Consider the following 21,085-nt stretch of genomic DNA (forward strand, 5'->3'; position numbering starts at 1 on the left):
GACCGGCATTTAATACTTTTTTTCTAAAACCTCGTCAGTGTGCCTTTTATACTCCTAGAGTCAACCTAGAGTCTTAAACCCTTTACTAGACTGTTTAACCGATTGAGTCCTGATACGAACTACTTGGTTAGATATCTTGGCCCAAATAGAACTTGTTACACAGTATATCATAAATACACCGTTTGTACCCAGTATACCTCTTTTGACCTAGTCAACTGAACAATTAATCATCTACCTGCCCTAGTAACTCGCCAGTTATATAAAGTTGAACAGAATAATCTTTTTTTCTCTTATTAGGTTCCCATAACCTTGTGTACAATTTTTTGTAAAAGAATTATCTTACCAGAGAGACAGATCGTTTACCACTTCTTTTTTTTTATCACAACGGTGAGTGAGTCCGGTCCTCAGGTGTCAGGCCCCCACTTCTCGACCCTCTTTGACAGGGAGGGTGCGGCTGAAGTCCCAGACTTCAGGGTGTGCACACTGTTACCTGCCGCGTCGAGTCCCAGAAGCCCCCTCACATGAGTGATCCTACCCACAATGCCAAGTTTGTGGTGGCAATCTTTGTAATAAAAATAAAATAAAATTCTGAGTCAGTCTCATCTTTCTGAGTCAGTTTGATTCAGTGTTTGCAAACCGGCTCACCCCATACAGGGTAGGGAAAGAGAGAAAGCCCTGAACAGGAGGAGTACAAAGTTTTTATAGAGATACAAGGATGTGTATTGTCTAAGCTGCCCTAACCGATTTCAGCCAGCTGCAACCTTACCCATTTGCAGAGAGATAAGGAAGTGCTGACATCCGTGGAAGGGTCAGTTTTAGGCAAAACATGAGTTGTAAGCAAAACATGTGAGCAGTACATGATGTCTAACTAGGAAACAGTGGTTCTGTATTTTTCTACTACTCTAACATACATGCAGACAGCACTTGGGCTAATTGAGAATCTATTATGCTATATATATATATATATATATATATATATACACATACATATAATCTCTTAAATCAATCAGACAGATTGCTTTAACCTGCACCATTTAATAAATAAAACAAATATTTTTGAATATAATTTTTGAAAAAAAAGCAAAAATGAATAAGAATACTTTTTTTTTAAAATGTTGAATGTAAATACATTTTCCATGTAATTTTCAAATGTACATTTTCAAATGTAAATTATTAAAGCAAACTTGATCATCATTTGATTTGTATGTTAGGTCACCCATTCACAGTAACTGTTTCATTTGACCTTTATTGAAATAAAGTTCAGACCTGTCAACTAGAACTTCTGTTATGTCAGTACCTTCCTCCCAAAACAAGAAAGAAAAACATGGTAAAACTAAGTTTTAGCATTTAAGGTAGTGGTATCTTGAAAAAAGTGCACATCTGCTTGTTAGTCAAAACAGCTTAGCTTCATCCTGCCTTATTCCTCTGTGTTTTGCTCCAACGGGGACAGCTTTGCCACTGGCTTATTGGTAAGGACTTTGACAAGTACCAAAGCTTTCATGAATTGAATATTCCTGTTTGTTATGCATAGAAATAACTGAAACAGGTATTTGTTAGGATATAAATCTTTAGGGATTTAGCTTTTACTAATTCACTTGATTATAATCCAGGCGATTAAAAGTGTACAGAAAGAGGATGTCTGGGTGGCGTGGCAGTATAGTCTGTTGCCTACCAACACAGGGGTCACTGGTTCAAATCCTTGTGTTACCTCTGGCTTGGTTGGGTGCCCCTACAGACACAATTGGCCGTGTCTGCAGATGGGAAGCTGGATGTGGGTATGTGTCCTGGTTGCTACACTAGCGCCTCCTCTTGTCAGTTGTGGCACCTGTTCCAGGGGAGGGGGAACTGGGGGAATAGCGCGATCCTCCCATGTGCTACGTCCCCCTGGTGAAACTCCTCACTGTCAAGTGAAAAGAAGCGACTGGCAACTCTGCATGTATCGGAGGAGGAATTTGGTAGTCTGCAGCCCTCCCTGGATCGGCAGAGGGGGTGGAGCAGCAAATGGGACGGCTTGGAAGAGTGGGGTAATTGGCCAAATACAATTAGGAGAAAAGGGGGGGGGGTATACAGAAAGTTCATAAGGATCTCATCTGCCCGACATAGACTTTGGTTGATAAATTGCCCCATCAGTTGAAAAACTGCAGTAATAAAACTTCTTGGGAGTTTGAAATATCTATTGGGTATATTTTTCCTTTTGGTATGGGTGTGTACTTCGTCCTGTATCTGGGCTCAATTTGGGGTATATGTGCACACTGTTACTTCTGCTCCACCAAATTATTATGTTCCAGTCAGCTTAATAACAAAAGTGTGCTGTCGGATGATTACCTGTCCCAAAGAAATCCGTTGCAATTGTTGACATCTTTTCCATCTTTTTTGAGATACTCTCTAAGATACTCTCTAAGAATACAGTATAGACAGTCCCAATTCAGTGAAACACATTAATATTGATATTTAGGAGCATTTCAGTGTCCCACCCATGTGCCTCCACCTCTTAGTCAGGATCTGAGACATTCGTGCACACTGAGGAGACTGTTTGGCAAACTCCGACTTCCTGGGTTGTAGTGAGCTGGAGTTTTGGCACCTAAAGCTCTGGTGGCGGGTCAGCAAGCTGTTTCTGCTCTGATTCCTTGTCTTGTATGCTGTTGCTGTGAACTAGATTTTTATTATGTCTGTGGAGAGGAGACAGTTTTGTTACAAAAGAAACAAAGGAAATTTCACAAAAAAGCTCCTGATTTGCTTTTAGCGATACAATTAATATAAGCCTTATACCACATCTTGTAAACTGGGCTCTGAGTTAGGGCAGCTGCATATCAGTGAATTATCTGGGAAGTTTTTTATTTTTTTCCCCAGTTTTGCTCATCTTGACAATGGCAGGAGAACTCCAAACTTAACAACTGCAAAATTGGTCATCACCAGTTGGTCAGCAAAGATTATGCAGCATTGTTATGGAATCACACACCCAGTCTGTCACACTGGTCATCTCACAGACTGACCCGAGCTGGGCCATTAGCAGATATTAAACATTTTTAGTATTTACAACTTCACATCAGCCAGTTGTGTAATAGTGATTCCTTCCAAGAACAGACTGCCAATAGCCAATAAGAAATGTATAGTAAGGCAAGGCAGAAATTAATGAGAGGAACAAGGGCACAATCTATGGGCTAACTTACACCTGCACATCTACTTTTACAAATGTTCATGTATACATGCCTAATGAATTAAGAAGGGGAGAGACATAAATAAACATTAGTTTAGTTAAACATTACTTTCCTGAATCATTTCCTCACTCTTTACCTGGATGCTTCAAATTTCCTCTCCCTATAAAAGGTGCTCTTCTTCATCAGGTAGAGAAGGACCATGTCACAAAAGAAAGCTCCCTGTTAAGTAACATGTCACATTTAGTGCTGCAGCATTATTATTGACATCATGACATATATTCCTATAAGCCTTGTTATGTCACTCCTTTCCATTTAAGATTTAAGGAAAGGGCAATAGCCCCATAATGACTTCTACCTGATCTGCAGACAGTCTTATTCTAGTATATGTGTGACTTTCACTTATGGCATTTGTCTCATCTTACATGTACCCAGTTGTCTTATAAAGGGAAAATATAACTGGTTAGAATCTGCTGCCTCATTTACATTTTTCCTTTTTATATACCAAACCTCCTTTAATGATTGGCCTGACAGATAAAGGGAAACTACCTTTGTGTTACTTTGGGCTTTTCAACTTCCTACAATCATGAAACACAAGGAAAACAGCTAACAATCTTGCTAGGTTAGGATGACAACAGCTTCAGAGACATATGGCGAGAACTATGGTTTATCTTATGCTTTTGTAACTGCTGAAAAACTGAAATACTCACAGCACCCATTAAAGCCAATCCTGAGCCTATATTGATGACTGTTGGGATGATGCTGAACTTTCCCACCTTTGGAAATACAAATAACATGCAAAAACACAAGTAGAAATACAAGTGATATGGTTTAAAATGATTAAAAAAAGATAGAGCAGTAATACATTCTACATTTTTCACTGTTGCTTGTTTAAGGCATGTGATAAGGTATATTTCATATATCATACTGAAAACAATATTTTCCAAACCTTTCCATGCACCATGATGTTAAACCGCACACCATAGACTTTAAATAGGGTTCGGTAGCTTTCCCCAGCTGCATTTTTGTAATAACGGGCATGTCTGCAGCAAGAACAGTACAATATCAGATTTTGAAACATCACATGAACAAGGAAATCAATAGCAGCTTTCCCATCAAGCAAGTTATGTATAAATAAACTTCAACAAAAAAGGATAATCCAGTTTTTTTTAAAGGTCAGGTCTAGTGGCTTAGGATATGATAAACCCTACTTAACACTGATAATCTACTTTTCTTTCATTTCAGTAAGAATTCATTAAAATAAACACATTTTATAAACCCAGTTTTCATTGAAGGACTAAAAAGCCCGTTTGAGCTGTCCAAAATGATAAGACCCTCCCATTCAAATTTTGATTGACAGGCAAAATGAAAACACATTCCATTGGGTTCACCTACTGGTGTGTTAAAATTTGTGTGCTCGCGTTTTTGAATTATGGCAGCCTTATCAAAATGAGCCATAATCGGACCCAGAATATGAACCTGAAGTTGATCAACCGCCAGTTCAAGAACTGCAGGACATTAGACTACAACTCTCATTAATTATGCCATTTTACCAATCAGTGGATGGTAAAATGGCATATAGCAATTAGCTGAATGGCTGTTGCTATCAGCTGTTATGCTGTTTGCAGCTACTGCAGCTAATGTTGGTTCCTAACATAACAGGAGCAAGTGAACGCCTGGCAATTTGACACATCAAACTGTCCTGACAGGATCCAATAGTGTTGCAGGTTAAACATTTTTTTTAAAAACAACAGGAACCAGTCATTTTGCAGAGTGGGCGTTAACTCTGTTCCCCTGTCATTTGCATTGAAACAAGTCAGCTAAACTTTGCTTAGTGATTTCTCAACCAAGTGAAATGTCACTTGCCCTTTTCACTGTTGCAAGTAGCTAGACAGGACAGATTAGTTAAAAGTATTGAAAGTGATTAAAAAAATCTCTCGCTTGCATCGCGTCATGTTGGATGGGCTGTCATAGATTCTATCAGTCACAGCAAGCGATGTTACAGCTTTACTATCCATTCATCTCCTTAACTACATCTCAAAATTCAGCCATTTGAAATCCATCTGACTTTCTTACCTAACTAAGGTAAGCCCTAGTTTTGATAGAACAAAGAACTCAGGAGTCATTTTGCTTATGAGGTCGGAATGAAAGATGCACATTACTAATATATCCATAACCCCCATGTATTATTCTTACCCCAAATTGCTATTAAAAAGTACTAACTGTAGATAAAAGCCTTTTCATGAGACTAGAATCTTAATTATTTTTTTCAATTGCAAAATTAACATACACATAACATATGCATAAGCATTTTTCCGTATACTAAATGTGTATGTGCAAAAAATGTACTACACCAATGACTTCATTTCAAGTCACCTGAAATTAAATCCTGATGCAACAGACTTGTTGGTGACATTGATGTCCAGTCGAGTGAATTGGTAAAGTGGGTGGCAGTTTGAATGCCCTTTGTCAAGGTCACAGTTCCACTCGATCAGAATACCAATTGCACCTCCCTGAAAAACAGAGCAAGTGTTCCACAAACTCCTGCACTCAGAGCAGGGAAACATTCATACATTCATCTAAAAAAAAAAAAAAAAACATCTTAAATCAAGGTTTCCTGCCATATTTAAATTTGCATTATTTTTAAGCAATAGGTTGAAAGTTCAAAATTGTACACATTTTCAGTTTACTTGAGGACAAAGGGACACTCTCAAGGAAAACTGGTATTTCTTCAGCTAAGGGCTATTCTCCTACTGTTAGGAGTAAAACAAAGCTATTCAGTATTGAGCAAGCTAGCATCAGCTGACTGCTGCACACCACACTGCAATGTAGTCCTTCACCAAATACCAACCACTATAAGAGCTTTCTTTAACACTAACAGACTGAATGTTTATGAGAAGTGTCTGAAAACACCTTCCATTTGAAAAGACAATCCCAGTACAGTCAGTCAGCCCAGTGATAGACCTTTTATACATTTTCTTTTTTGCACCTCTCTCCAACTCTCTCCCACTTCCACTGTTGTCTTCCTGCAACAACTCACTCAACGTGTGATTATAGAGCAAGACCTCTGCTCTGGATTAGAAATGAATTGATCTTTATATAAAGATACATAGATATATAATATTCCATGACTGATATCTTAGCTGAGGCTTTTTAGACTCCTGTCATAACAATCGGAGCCCATTAAAAAGCTCTTATAGTGGATGTTATTTGGTGAAGGCTTATGTTGCAGCTTATGTTGAACACTAAGGAAGGAGAAAATGACTTGTACCAATTGGCTAAACAGAGGGGCCAAGCTGAGAAGGATGTGCAGCAGGTTAGGGCGATGAAAGATCGAGATGAAAATGTGCTGACAAGTGAGGAGAGCATGCTGAGAAGGTGGAAGGAGTACTTCGAGGAGCTGATGAATGAAGAAAACGAGAGAGCGACAAGGTTGGATGATGTGGGGATAGTGAATTAAGAAGTGCGGTGGATTAGCAAGGAGGAAGTGATGGCGGCTGTGAGGAGGATGAAGAGTGGAAAGGTGGTTGGTCCAGATGACATACCTGTGGAGGCATGGAGGTTTAGGAGAGATGGCAGTGGAGTTTTTAACTAGATTGTTAAATACAATCTTGGAGAGGATACCTGAGGAGTGGAGAAGAAGTATACTGGTACCAATTTTCAAGAATAAAGGTGATGTGCACAACAGTAGCAACTACAGAAGTATAAAGTTGATCAGCCAGAGCATGAAGATAGGGAAAAGAGCAGTGGAAGCTAGGTTGGGAGTGGCAGAGAAGTATGTGGGAGTGGTGTAGGATATGTATGAGGGCAGTGTCACAATGTTGAGGTGTGTGGTTGAAATAACGGATGGGTTCAAGTTGGAGATGGGATTACATCAAGCATTGGCTCTGAGCCCTTTCTTGTTTGTAGTGGTGATGGACAGGTTGACAGACAAGATCAGACAGGAGTCTCCGTGGACTATGATGTTCGTGGATGACATTGCGATTTGTAGTGAGAGTAGGGAGCAGGTTGAGGAGAGCCTGGGAAAATGGATGTATGCACTGGAGAGAAGAGGAATGAAAGTAAGTAGGAGCAAGATGGAATACATATGCATGAATGAGAGAGAGGACAGTGGAATGGCAAGGATGCAAGGAGTACAAGCGATGAAGGTGGATGAGTTTACTTTAGGTAAACTGTTCAAAGTAATGGGGAGTGTGGAAGAGAGGTGAAGAAGAGAGTGCAGGCAGGGTGAAGTAGGTGGAGAACAGGAGTGATTTGTGACAGAAGGGTACCAGCAAGAGTTAAAGGGAAGGTTTACAAGATGGTAGTGAGACCAGCTATGTTATATGGTTTGGAGACAATGGTACTGATGAAAGGGTAGGAGGCAGAGCTGGAGGTGGCAGAGTTAAGATGCTGAGATTTTCATTGGGAGTGATGAAGAAGGACAAGATTAGGAACAAGTATGTTAGAGGGACAACTCAGATAAGACGGTTTGGAGACAAAGCAACAGAGGTAAGATTGAGATGGTTTGGACATGTGTGGAGGAGAGATGCTGGGTATATTGGGAGAAGGATGCTGAATATGGAGCTGCCAGGGAAGAGGAAAAGAGGAAGGCCAAAGAGGAGGTTTATGGATGTGGTCAGGGAGGACATGCAGGTGGCTGACATGACAGAGGAAGATGCAGAGGACAGGAAAAGATGGAAGCGGGTGATCTGCTGTGGCAACCCCTAACAGGAGCAGCTGAAAGTAGTGGTAGTAGTTGTAGTACTTGTTTATGTTGCAGCTTAGTTAGTAGCAGTGAGTTGAAACTAGCTTGCTCAATACAGAATGGGTCTGCTACCCATCACCCAGTTTGACAGCTAATGATGGTAAAATAAGACTTAGATTAAAAATTAACTATTTTCCTTTGAGCTTAATTTAAGCGAGCCTTTTGTCCAGTGGTGATTATATTTTTTCATTTGCATTCATGCAGCCAATTGATACATTGTACCAGTGGGTACAGAAGGATGTCTTTAATGTTCAAAATACTAAATTTACAATAACAGCAAATATATACTACTATATGTAAACATCAGGCCTGTTGGCAAGATGTAACACTAACTCGTATGTCCATGTCCTGGAAGTCATAACCGGCTCGTCTAGTAATGTCTCCTAAACGGAATATAGGGCAGTAGGGGTGGAGATCTTCATCATAGTGACAGTTTTTCAGATATGAGTCATTGGTCGTGTCACGGACGTTGGACCTGACAGATTGGAAAAGAACATTAGCAATAAAAAATAAATAAATAAACAAGTGTATGTTACAATTCTGGATACATTTTCAAACATATACACTACCGTTCAAAAGTTTGGGATCACATTGAAATGTCCATATTTTTGAAGGAAAAGCACTGTACTTTTCAATGAAGATAACTTTAAACTAGTCTTAACTTTAAAGAAATACACTCTATACATTGCTAATGTGGTAAATGACTATTCTAGCTGCAAATGTCTGGTTTTTGGTGCAATATCTACATAGGTGTATAGAGGCCCATTTCAAGCAACTATCACTCCAGTGTTCTAATGGTACAATGTGTTTGCTCATTGGCTCAGAAGGCTAATTGATGATTAGAAAACCCTTGTGCAATCATGTTCACACATCTGAAAACAGTTTAGCTCGGTACAGAAGCTACAAAACTGACCTTCCTTTGAGCAGATTGAGTTTCTGGAGCATCACATTTGTGGGGTCAATTAAACGCTCAAAATGGCCAGAAAAAGAGAACTTTCATCTGAAACTCGACAGTCTATTCTTGTTCTTAGAAATGAAGGCTATTCCATGCAAGAAATTGCTAAGAAATTGAAGATTTCCTACACCGGTGTGTACTACTCCCTTCAGAGGACAGCACAAACAGGCTCTAACCAGAGTAGAAAAAGAAGTGGGAGGCCGCGTTGCACAACTGAGCAAGAAGATAAGTACATTAGAGTCTCTAGTTTGAGAAACAGACGCCTCACAGGTCCCCAACTGGCATCTTCATTAAATAGTACCCGCAAAACACCAGTGTCAACATCTACAGTGAAGAGGCGGCTGCGGGATTCTGGGCTTCAGGGCAGAGTGGCAAAGAAAAAGCCATATCTGAGACTGACCAATAAAAGAAAAAGATTAAGATGGGCAAAAGAACACAGACATTGGACAGAGGAAGACTGGAAAAAAGTGTTGTGGATGGATGAATCCAAGTTTGAGGTGTTTGGATCACAAAGAAGAACGTTTGTGAGACGCAGAACAAATGAAAAGATGCTGGAAGAATGCCTGACGCCATCTGTTAAGCATGGTGGAGGTAATGTGATGGTCTGGGGTTGCTTTGGTGCTGGTAAGGTGGGAGATTTGTACAGGGTAAAAGGGATTCTGAATAAGGAAGGCTATCACTCCATTTTGCAACGCCATGCCATACCCAGTGGACAGCGCTTGATTGGAGCCAATTTCATCCTACAACAGGACAATGACCCTAAACACACCTCCAAATTGTGCAAGAACTATTTAGAGCAGAAGCAGGCAGCTGGTATTCTATCGGTAATGGAGTGGCCAGCGCAGTCACCAGATCTGAACCCCATTGAGCTGTTGTGGGAGCAGCTTGACCGTATGGTACACAAGAAGTGCCCATCCAACCAATCCAACTTGTGGGAGCTGCTTCTGGAAGCGTGGGGTGCAATTTCTCCAGATTACCTCAACAAATTAACAGCTAGAATGCCAAAGGTCTGCAATGCTGTAATTGCTGCAAATGGAGGATTCTTTGACGAAAGCAAAGTTTGATGTAAAAAAAATCTTATTTCAAATACAAATCATTATTTCTAACCTTGTCAATGTCTTGACTCTATTTTCTATTCATTTCACAACATATGGTGGTGAATAAGTGTGACTTTTCATGGAAAACACAAAATTGTTTGGGTGATCCCAAACTTTTGAACGGTAGTGTAGCTTCTAACTTTTTTGTTATAATCAAGGATTTTTTTTTCCATTAAGAAGATTGGATAGTATGGAAGAAGATATCTTACTTGGAAAATGTAAACTTGGGAAATCGGATGAAATTCTTGATGTAAATAGTGAAGTTCTCCACCTTTGTCAACAGAGGACGTCTGTAAAAGAATAATATAGTATATTTGGCACCTCGCTAATAAGAACTAAACCTGAACTTTAAAGACGCACTCCAATCCTTCCTTATTGAGCTTTGCATCGTCTTTTTTATTTTTAAAGTTGGAGGACTGTCTCTCTGAAATACATAATGAAATGTAAACTCAGGAGCTAGCTTTGACTTGTTTATCAATTATCCATCCATTATCCAAGCCGCTTATCCTACTCAGGGTCACAGGATGCTGTAGCCTATCCCAGCAGTCATTGGGCGGCAGGCGAGGAGACACCCTGGATAGGCCGACAGTCATCACATTTACACCTAGGGACAATTTCTAGTAGGACCTACATGTCTGTGGACTGTGGGAGGAAACCCACGCAGACACGGGGAGAACATGCAAACTCCACAAAGAGGACGACCCCCAAGGTTGGACAACCCCAGGGTTCGAACCCAGGATCTTCTTGCTTTGAGGTGACCGCGCTAACCACTGCACTACCGTGCTGCTCTGACTTGTTTATTCAATGTTTAAATAGACTTGATGCTAAATGGCTGCTTACTAAAAAAAATTGAATTGTCAGTGTTCTCTTTTTTTCAATGAAAAAGATTTTTGCTCATGTAAATTGTTGTATGATGTCTCCAACTCTTGTTTGTTTCAGTGGTACTTTTTGACCAAGTGTCCCTTGAAGACAAGGTAAAGTTAAATAAAAGTAAAAAATGAAGTTACGTGTTTTTTTTTTTTTACTTTTTCCCCTTTTTCTCCCCAAATGTACCCAGCCAATTACCCCACTCTTCCAAGCCACTGATCTCTGCTCCAACCCCTCTGCTGATCCGCGGAGGGCTGCAGACTGCCACATGCTTCCTCCGGTATATGTAGAGTCGCTAGCTGCTTCTTCTTTTCACCTGACGGTGAGAAGTTTCACCAGGGGGACGTAGCACATGGGAGGATCATGCTATTCCCCTCAATCCGCCCCCCTCCAACAGGCACCCTGATCGACCAGAGGAGACTCTAGTGCAGGGACCAGGAAACATACCCACATCCGGCTTCCCACCCGCAGACACGGCCAAGTATGTCCCTACAGACGCCTGACCAAGCCGGAGGTAACACAGGGATTCGAACCGAATATTCCTGTGTTGGTAGGCAATGGAATAGACCGCCACGCCACCCGGACACTCGAGGTAAGTGTATTTTTATCTCTAAGTTCTAAATTTGAACCAATTCTTGCAAACCAAAGCTAGCTCCATATAAAGTGGGTCTTTTCCTGGATATGTATCATTCAGGAAGGGCATTGGGCATGTTAGTCTGGCAGACAAACTGAGAGTCTGCCTAAAATTAAAGTCAGTCAGGGGCAAGTCCATAGGTTGGCATATACAATCTATATACATGCCATGAATATGCATAAAATACTAAATATCATTGATGAGCTCACATATTAATATCAAAAATAAGAACAATACCAGTGTCCTCAAGCCTTGTAGCTGTTACAAATATAGATTACACACAGATTTATGTTTAACCAAACACCTCAGCATACACATGAACAGTGCAAATCTTTATATGTATGTTTATCTACGTGTGAGCAATTTTGTGTGTGTAATAGTTGCACTTTTTCACATGAAGAATACAAAAAGACAAAAAAAAAAAAGAAGGACCAGAGATAAACTGAATAAGCAAATTCTGTGGCCAGAATAGTTTTCTGGTGCCTTGGTTGCTTCTTACTGTGGTTTGAAGGGTCTCTCAATGGGACACCAGCCATAAATTTCACAGGTACCAGTGGAGTTTGTATCCTTTTTCAAACACTGCCCACTCATAACTCCTTCAGAAAACAACGGCATGTAAAACACCATGAACAAATGTTAGTCATTACTGTGAAAAGTACAGTTGTACATGTAAAAGTGGAGACCATCTCTGATGAAGCATATTGGGGATATCAAGATGAATTGCCTCAAACATGAATTCTGCACAGAAGTCCTGAGGCAACTATGACAGTGAAATTTAGCCAACAACCATGAAAATGGACCATATAGCAACCTGAATATGTATACATAGTATATCTTTTGTCCAAGCAGATCTATTTTGAACCAATTAATCTTTCTGAATTTTACTTAACTAAATAACTTAATGTTACACCATTCCACTCAGAACTAGAAACTCTTAAACAGTGCATTTGAATATTCAAATAACATCAGGGAGGTTTGTTCCTACCATGCCCAGCCACAACCATTGCTCCCTCCTCACAGTCTTGGTTACTTCTACAGTGACCATCCAGCACCTTGGAGCTCTGGGAACAAAGATCACACAAAAGAGATGTGGTTCAACAAATACTGACCTCATCTTCTAACAAATGACCATGTTTGTCTACTCATTCCATGACAAACACTAAACATATGAGAGAACAGTGTTCAACTGGTTGTCAATAGGACCCAAATTTGATGTAGATTTATCCAAATATTATTCAAGTAGGACACTAAGTAGGGCACTCCCCAGCAACGCCCTCCAGCTCCTCCTGGGGATCCCAAGGCGTTCCCATTCCAGATTGGACATGGAGTCCCTCCAGCGAGTTCTGGGTCTACCCCGGGGTCTTCTCCCAGTTGGCCGTGCCTGGCTCTTTTCGACATGAAGGAGCAGCGGCTCTACTCTGAACTCCCTCCAGATGTCCAAGCTCCTCACCCTGTCTCTAAGGCTGAGCCCAGACACCCTATGGAGGAAACTCGTTTCAGCCGCTTGTATCCATGATCTCACCCTTTCGGTCACTACCCAAAGCTCATGACCATAGGTGAGGGTTGGAACAAAGATTGACTGGTAAATTGAGAGCTTTGCCTTCTGGCTCAGCTCCCTCTTCGCCACAACGATCCGGTACAATGTCCGCATTACTGCTGATGCTGCACCAATCCGCCTGTCAATCTCCCGCTCCATCCTACTCTCACTCATGAATAAGACCCCAAGGTACTTGAACTCCTTCACTTGAGGCAACAACTCATCCCCAACCCGGAGGGAACAATCCAACATTTCCCAGTACAGAACCATGGCCTCGGACTTGGAGGTGTTAACTCTCATCCCAGCCATTTCCCACTCAGCTGTAAACTGCTCCAGTGCACGCTGGAGGTCATGTTCTGGTGAAGCCAACAAAACACCATCATTTGCGAAGAGCAGATATGCAATTCCGAGGTTCCCAAAATGGACACACTCCTCACCTTGGCTGCGCCTTGAGATCATGTCCATGAATATCACAAACAGAATCGGAGACAAGGGACACCCTTGGCGGAGTCCAACACCCACCATACTTGACTTTGTGCCAAGAATGCGGACACAGCTTTCACTTTGGTTATACAAGGACCGGATGACTTGTAGCAACTGCCCTGGTACCCCATACTCTCGCAGTACCCCCTACAGAGTGCCCCGGGGTACACAGTCATAAGCCTTCTCCAAGTCCACAAAACACATGTAGACTGGCTGGTCAAACTCCCATGTCCCCATCAGCACTTCCACAAGGTTAAAGAGCTGGGTACCATTACCATGTGGAACTTCATTCCCAAATTTGTTTTCAATCAAATTGGAGGGCTCCCCTTCCTATTGGTATGCAATTATGAAATAAATAAAATAACAGTTAAACTGTCAGATTTTCACAAATAGGTTTTATTGGTGTGGAAATTAATTTACAAGCACAATTTCTCACCACAACATTATTATATCTGGAATAATGGGGATATCTTATATAAAAATAGGTGTATATTTCTGAAGAACTGGTTTGACAGAAACATCTTTTTGGTGAGTGAACTGATTACACTGGAAGGCCATCTTATGAACTACAATGAACTCATCTCTCATTTCACTTTTCCTGTCACAATTAAGGAATTCGCACTGATAATGGGGGCTATTCCTAATGGTTCTGTAATTTTGTGCAAGGGTTTAGTTCAAGAAGATGTTTCTTTGGTTAATCCTGCTGATTCCCCTTGTGGGAAAATTTGTGTCTCTCACCATCCTGCAAGAATAATAGCAAAGCTATTCACTCTTTGTTTCAGAGTGAGGTTGTCATGAAGCCTTACGGCACTACTTATTGGAGCAACTTTGCCAAGAATATTCCTTGGTCAAAAGTATGGTCATTGACTCACAAATACTTTCTTACTAATAAGATAAGAGAGGTTTCCTTTAAAAATGTACATACATTTTACCCTGTAAAGCATTTTCTCAAGAAATTTAAGGCCGATATAAATATAAATTGTTATTTTTGCTCAGCTCGTCCACAAACTGTGCTCCATCTTTTTTTTTTTTTTTTTTGGCATTGTCAATATTCTAGGACTCTATGGAAAGATGTTTCAAAATTTATTAGTGACACCTTAAACATGGACTTTGCATTGTTTTATGAGTATATTATTTTTGGATTCTTTGTCTATGACAATAAATTTGAGGAAAGAGCATATATCATAAATCTATTGATTATTCTAGCTAAATTCGATATACTTAAGTGCAAGTTTACAAACCAAAGACCCCTTTTATTGTTTTTTTTATAAAGGTTTTGAACAGTACATAAAAAGTATTAATTCCAGTGCCAATAAAAAGGCCCAAAAACTGTTATGGCATGTGTTCGCTGTAAAATATGTATGTAAATGAATTGTGATATTAGCTGTTGTGTCTAAAATGTTTTTTTTTTTTCTTTTCCTTTTTATTATTTTTATTTGTGTCTTAAATGTTTTTCTTTTGTTTTCCATTTTATTATTTTTATTTTTTATTTGGCCCACTCCCCTTGCATGTTTGTTTGTACTGTAGTCATTTGTGTTGTAAAAATGTCACATGTGTACAACTTGTTGTCAGTTAGGCAATAAAGGAAAGAAAAAAAAAGGTATGTGGAAGCGGGGCAGGCTAAGCTAACTGCTAGCTCATGCAGACCAGCAGTTCCGACAGTCATCCTGGTTGGCATTCGTTCTCTGGACAGTGAATGTTTTTAATTGTGTTGCAGATTTACTGAATGGACTGTGTTGTTGACTGCGTTTTTTTTTTTTGCTTTGTTCTATCTGGTTTTGTATGTTTTTGACTGTGTCGTTTTTGGGAGATTTTGGATATGTGTTTTTGTCTTTTGTGTTGCACTGCTCTTTTGTGTACGTAAGTACATGAATGAAATGACAATAAATTGTTCCTGATTCCTGATTTCTGATTAACTCTAAAAGGCCAGATGTGCTTCACACTGTCAGAAAAGTTGTGAGAAGCACAGTTTGGAAAATCCTGACCCTCCCTGTGATTTAGTTCAAATGACAGATAACGGCACAAACTACCACCCAGCTGTGGATAAAGGCGCTGAAATGCCAAGTACTTGAATGCATATACAGTGCATCCGGAAAGTATTCACACCCCTTCACTTTCCCCACATTTTGTTATGTTACAGTCTTATTCCAAAATGGATTAAATTTCTTTTTTTTCTCATCAATCTACACACAATACTGCATAATGACAAAGTGAAAAAGGTTTTGTAGAAATGTTTGCAAATTTATTAAAAATAAAAAACTGAAATATTGCATGTACAGAAGTATCCACACCCTTTGCTATTACACTCAAAATTGAGCTCAGGTTCATCCTGTTTCCACTGATCATCCTTGAGATGTTTCTACATCTTGATTGGAGTCCACCTGTAGTAAATTCAATTGATTGGACATGATTTGGAAAGGCACACACCTGTCTATATAAGGTCCCACTGTTGACAGCGCATGTCAGAGCAGAAACCAAGCCACAAAGTCAAAGGAATTGTCTGTGGACCTCTGAGACAGGATTGTATCGCTGCACAGATCTGAGGAAGGGTACAAAAAAATGTCTACAGCTTTGAAGGTCCCGAAGAGCACAGTGATTTCCATCATTCATAAATGGAAGAAGTTTGGATCCACCAGGACTCTTCCTAGAGCTGGCTGCCCAGCCAAACTGAGCAATCGGGGGAGAAGGGCCTTGGTCAGGGAGGTGACCAAGAACCTGATGGTCACTCTGACAGAGCTCCAGCATTCCTCTGTGGAGGTGGGGGAACCTTCCAGAAGGATAACCATCTCTGCAGCACTCCACCAATCAGGCCTTTATGGTAGAGTGGCCAGACAGAAGCCTCTGCTCAGTAAAAGGCACATGACAGCCACTTGGAGTTTGCCAGAAAGCACCTAAAGGACTCTCAGACCATGAGAAACAAGACTCTCTGGTCTGATGAAACCAAGATTGAACTCTTTGGCCTGAATACCAAACGTCATGTCTGGAGGAAACCAGGCACCTCTCATCACCTTGCTAATACCATCCCTACAGTGAAGCATGGTGGTGGCAGCATCATGCTGTGGGGATGTTTTTCAGCGGCAGGAACTGGGAGACTAGTCAGGATTGAGGGAAAGATGAATGGAGCAAAGTACAGAGAGATCCTAGATGAAAACCTGCTCCAGAGCGCTCAGGACCTCAGACTGGGGCGAAGGTTTACCTTTCAACATGACAACGACCCTAAGCACACAGCCAAGACAACAAAGGAGTGGCTTCGGGACAAGTCTGTGAATGTCCTTGAGTGGCCCAGCCAGAGCCCAGACTTGAACCCCATTGAACCATCATCTCTGGAAAGACCTGAAAATAGCTGTACAGCGACGCTCCCCATCTAACCTTACAGAGCTCGAGAGGATCTGCAGAGAAGAATGGGAGAAATACCCCAAATATAGGTGTGCCAAGCTTGTAGCTTCATACCCAAGAAGACTTGAGGCTGTAATCGCTGCCAAGGGTGCCTCAACCAAGTACTGAGTAAAGGGTGTGAATACTTATGTACATGAAATATTTCAGTTTTTTATTTTTAATAAATTTGCAAAAATTTCTACAAAACTTTTTTCACTTTGTTATTATGGGGTATTATATGTAGATTGATGAGAAAAAAAGGAACTTACTCCATTTTGGAATAAGGCTGTAACATAAAATGTGGGGAAAGTGAAGAGGTGTGAATACTTTCCGGATGCACTGTAAGAGCAGTGGCTGGGTAGTATTTGTACAGGCTTGTTACTCATCATGAACGCTCACTGTTAAAGTAAACTGTCAGGCAGCAGACCCAGTGCCTATGAGGAACAGTTTACATACCAGCAATCCTCTGGAAATAAACCCAAAGGACATAGCTAATGGAAATTATGTAAAAAAAATTACCCACACATACACTCTCACACACAAATACAGGTGAATGAGGTCTTGCACCAACATTATCAGCTTGAAGTTTGCTGAATTTAACTGAGTGAATCTAAGATGTTGGGTTAAGTTCAGTATGTTGGCTGGCTTGTTGTGTTGACAGTGCCACCATACAAGCCACACAGACTGTGCTGGAAGTTGTGATGCTTCTGGCCTCCACCAGTGATGGCAGGCCCTGCTTCATTCAGATGCAACCTTTATGGAAGGTGACAATTTACAAAAGGCTACAAACCTTTTGGTGACAATGAGCGGTGCATTGTGCTGATAACGTAGCATGGAAAATATCTTGATGTATGCTCAATAATCCAGGTGGGGGGGGGGGCGTACTGGTAGCGTAGCAGTCTATTCTGTTGCCTTCCAACACGAGGATCCACGGTTTGAATCCCCGCGTTACCTCTGGCTTGGTCAGGCATCCCTACAGACACAATTGGTCATGTCTGTGGGTGGGAAGCTGAATGTGGGTATGTGTCCTAGTCGCTGCACTAGCGCCTCCTTTGGTCGGTCAGGGCGACTGTTCTGGGGTAAGGGGGAACTGGGGAGGGAAAGCGTGATCCTCCAACGTGCTACGTCCCCCTGGTGAAACTCCTCACTGTCAAGTGAAAAGAAGCGGCTGGCGACTCCACATGTATCGTGGGAGGCATGTGGTGGTCTGCAGCCCTCCCCAGATCGGTAGAGGGGGTGAGCGGTGACCAGGATGGCTCGGAAGACTGGGGTAATTGGCTGGTTACAATTGGGGAGAAAAATCCACATAAAAAAAAATAAATAATAATAATAATAATCCAGGTAAGAAAATCAAAAAAGGTTGAATCAGTTCATCTGGATATGTTTATTGACAGATACGGTTCATCACTCGAGTGATGAAGTGTATCTGTCAATGATATAAATTAAATAAACATATCCACATGAACTGATTCAACCTTCTTTGAGCAGTATGGAGAAATGTTTCAGTCCATTGTTTGTGGCACAAATCAGGCCCACACCTCTGTAATGCCTATGTTTACTAATATATACCCATACCTATGCCTATGTTTGAGTTCAGACGTGACCAAACAGGAGTCAGGATAATCTCCGCCTAAAGCTGTTAGGTTTCTATAGTATTTGTTGTCCTTTAGGCAAGACAAGGTCAGGCTTAACAAACTCGTGTCTGCACTAAACAATACTAAGGCAGACAAAGATCAAACATAGCAAACTGTCATTGAAAAACACAAACAGCCTGTCTTAATAGTACCTGCTCTTCCATCGTCACTACACCACCTGAGTTTAAAATACAGTAGACAGTTTCTGGAAAATCGTTCTTCAGAAAATGTGGGTGCCAATAAAGACCACAAGTTTTAAAGTTACACAGATTCACACAAGTTGTAGGCTGGAGAAAAATGAAGAGGAAACACAAAAAGTTGACAGCAGTTAACATTGCACAACAAACCAATCACTTTACACATACAGGATAAGTCAATCTGTACCCAGCAGGTCTACAGAAAAACATACATATCTGAGCATGATTTTACAGCTCAACAGAAACAAGCTGATAAATGTATTTGTATCACACAAAGTGTCACTCCATCCAGTATATAAATAACAGCCTCACCTCAGCACAGTAACCCATCTTCTGCTCTGGCGTTTCAAGGAAATTGGTTACAATGAAAAGAACAGCTTCACCCTATAAATTGAAACACACCACAAGATAAATTACATTTGTGTTGGCATTGAGAACGTCACCTTTTATTGGTTTGTTAGCCAACTGTGCTGCAGGTGTTCAATCTTGCCTTGTTGAGATGAAGTAGTCCCAAACCACTAGCTAAATGTTAACAGATTTTGAATTTATTTGCAGGAATAAAAAAACAAAAATAAAAAAAAATTCCTCGTGCACTGGCGTCAGTGATATCAATAGGCAAATTCAAAGTACATAATACATTTTGACCTGTGGTGGGATGACGTAGTCCTCCGGACCCCACACCTCCAGGCCAGACTTAGACGTGTTGGTGACTGAGACTCCTTTAAGTTTGGTTATAACAGAACTCTGGATGGCTTCGTCTGTTTCCTGGTAGCCTTTCTTGGTCAAGAATACCCATCTGTGAGAAAACAAAACTCTCAGAGATGTGATCCAAGAATATGTTTTAAAGTAACACAAATGCATGTGTGAAAGAACTTAAGATTTAAAAACGTCCTTAAGCAATAGTGTGCTTTTATTCATTGAGTTTCTTCTTGTGCAAACAATCTGTTACTTCAAGTAACCTCTTATTCTGTTTTGTGCCGTTTCATGAACAAAGTGGTTTCAAAGAGATCCAAACAATAGAAAAGGTTTGTGTTTGTGGAGCTTCAGGTAAAACAATGAAGGCTATTTCAGTTTTAACAGCGGTTGTCTGTATAATATTAACCCAACGATTCTGCATCAAAATTCACACATAAAAATAACGTGTTTGTCCTTCCCAGTTAGCGTGCATGAAATATATTTTAACAGGTCATTTGGATGACACAGGGTATACGCATGTATGGCACTCCATTACGCCCACCACAGAAGAGACAGACAAGTTATGGCTACTTACCCAATAATGTAACCGATGATGGACAGCTGTACGAGTCTATACAACACCCCAACTTTCTTGTCGTTAGCGACGATGTATTTTTCCGTTTTATAGTCGAACAGGGAGGAGAAGAGGCCGCCGCAGCTCCCAGCCATACTAGTTCCCCTGTCACCACAGCGTCTCTCTAAAGCCGAGCAGTCTGACCAAAGCCATAAACGGAGAAGCAGCAGCAGATTCCAAATCATTCATCGCACCTCCGCCCGTCAGCAGGAGTGTGGCTGTGGCGTCATGGTGGTGTGTGTCTCTGTGTGTGTGTGTGTGTGTGTGTGTGTGGGGGGTTACTCACGGGCCGTGGCCCCCAAATTAGTTATTGTGCCGCCGCCCCCCCCCATGAGTTTTATTTATCAATTTATGTTTACCATATTAAAAGCAAACATCTTTTGCTAAATGAAATAAAAATAAGAAAAGGAGAAAAAACATACTGTAGCGATCGGGGCAGCCGGTCGCTGGACAAACGGGTACGCGTTGGGGAAGCGCAAGGGATTATGGGACTGTTATATCCATGTTCGAATCATTGTTCTATCAATGCGTTCTTGTTTTGATTGTTTTTGTTTGGATGCTTGATTCGGACCTTCGAAAAGGCCTCTCTAGCAGCGAATTCCATCCATTATCTGAACCGCCTATCCTGCTCTCGGGGTCGCGGGGATGCTGGAGCCTATTCCAGCAAACATTGGGCAGCAGGCGGGGAGACACCCTGAACAGGCCGCCAGGCAGCGACATTCTCACCTTAATATTCCCTCTCACTCGCTTTCTCGCCCCACCGGAACTCTGCCTTACTTTACACGGGCTTTGGGCCAATCAGAATTGAGCTAGGTTTTGTCACGTATCAGGAAAAAACCCAAAAGCAGACGGGACAACCAGGTAAGGGAAGAATCAAGTCTTTATTGAAGTAACCGATCTCAGGGGTAGAGCAGGAGTTGGCTCAGTGGCAGGTAGGCAGGCAGGCAGAAGTCCATGAAAGGCGACGTTCCAGCGAAGACTGGTCCACAGTGGAGGCTTTTTAAGGGTGATGATCGCTTTGATGTCAAGGGAGAGCGGCTGACTGCTTTGATGGCCAGCTGGTGTACCGGGGTGAAGGGGGGGGTCAGCAGGTGT

The 21,085-nt window shown here is 41.2% G+C and overlaps 1 protein-coding gene across 1 annotated transcript; it reads right to left on the bottom strand.

Annotated features, from left to right (window-relative positions):
• Positions 1-1,021: 1,021 nt before the first annotated feature.
• On the bottom strand, positions 1,022-20,183 carry LOC130115668 (P2X purinoceptor 5-like). Its single transcript, XM_056283437.1, has 12 exons — positions 19,952-20,183; positions 19,327-19,477; positions 18,994-19,065; positions 12,441-12,516; positions 11,955-12,051; positions 10,164-10,244; positions 8,236-8,377; positions 5,532-5,668; positions 4,105-4,198; positions 3,866-3,931; positions 3,295-3,377; positions 1,022-2,669 (listed from the first exon to the last, which is right to left on the bottom strand). Exons 1-12 carry the CDS (start codon positions 20,173-20,175, stop codon positions 2,582-2,584), a joined length of 1,311 nt encoding a protein of 436 aa, XP_056139412.1. The 5' UTR covers positions 20,176-20,183; the 3' UTR covers positions 1,022-2,581.
• Positions 20,184-21,085: the final 902 nt, after the last annotated feature.

The sequence above is a fragment of the Lampris incognitus genome, chromosome 7, assembly GCF_029633865.1.
Source record: "Lampris incognitus isolate fLamInc1 chromosome 7, fLamInc1.hap2, whole genome shotgun sequence".
Classification (NCBI taxonomy): Eukaryota; Metazoa; Chordata; class Actinopteri; order Lampriformes; family Lampridae; genus Lampris; species Lampris incognitus.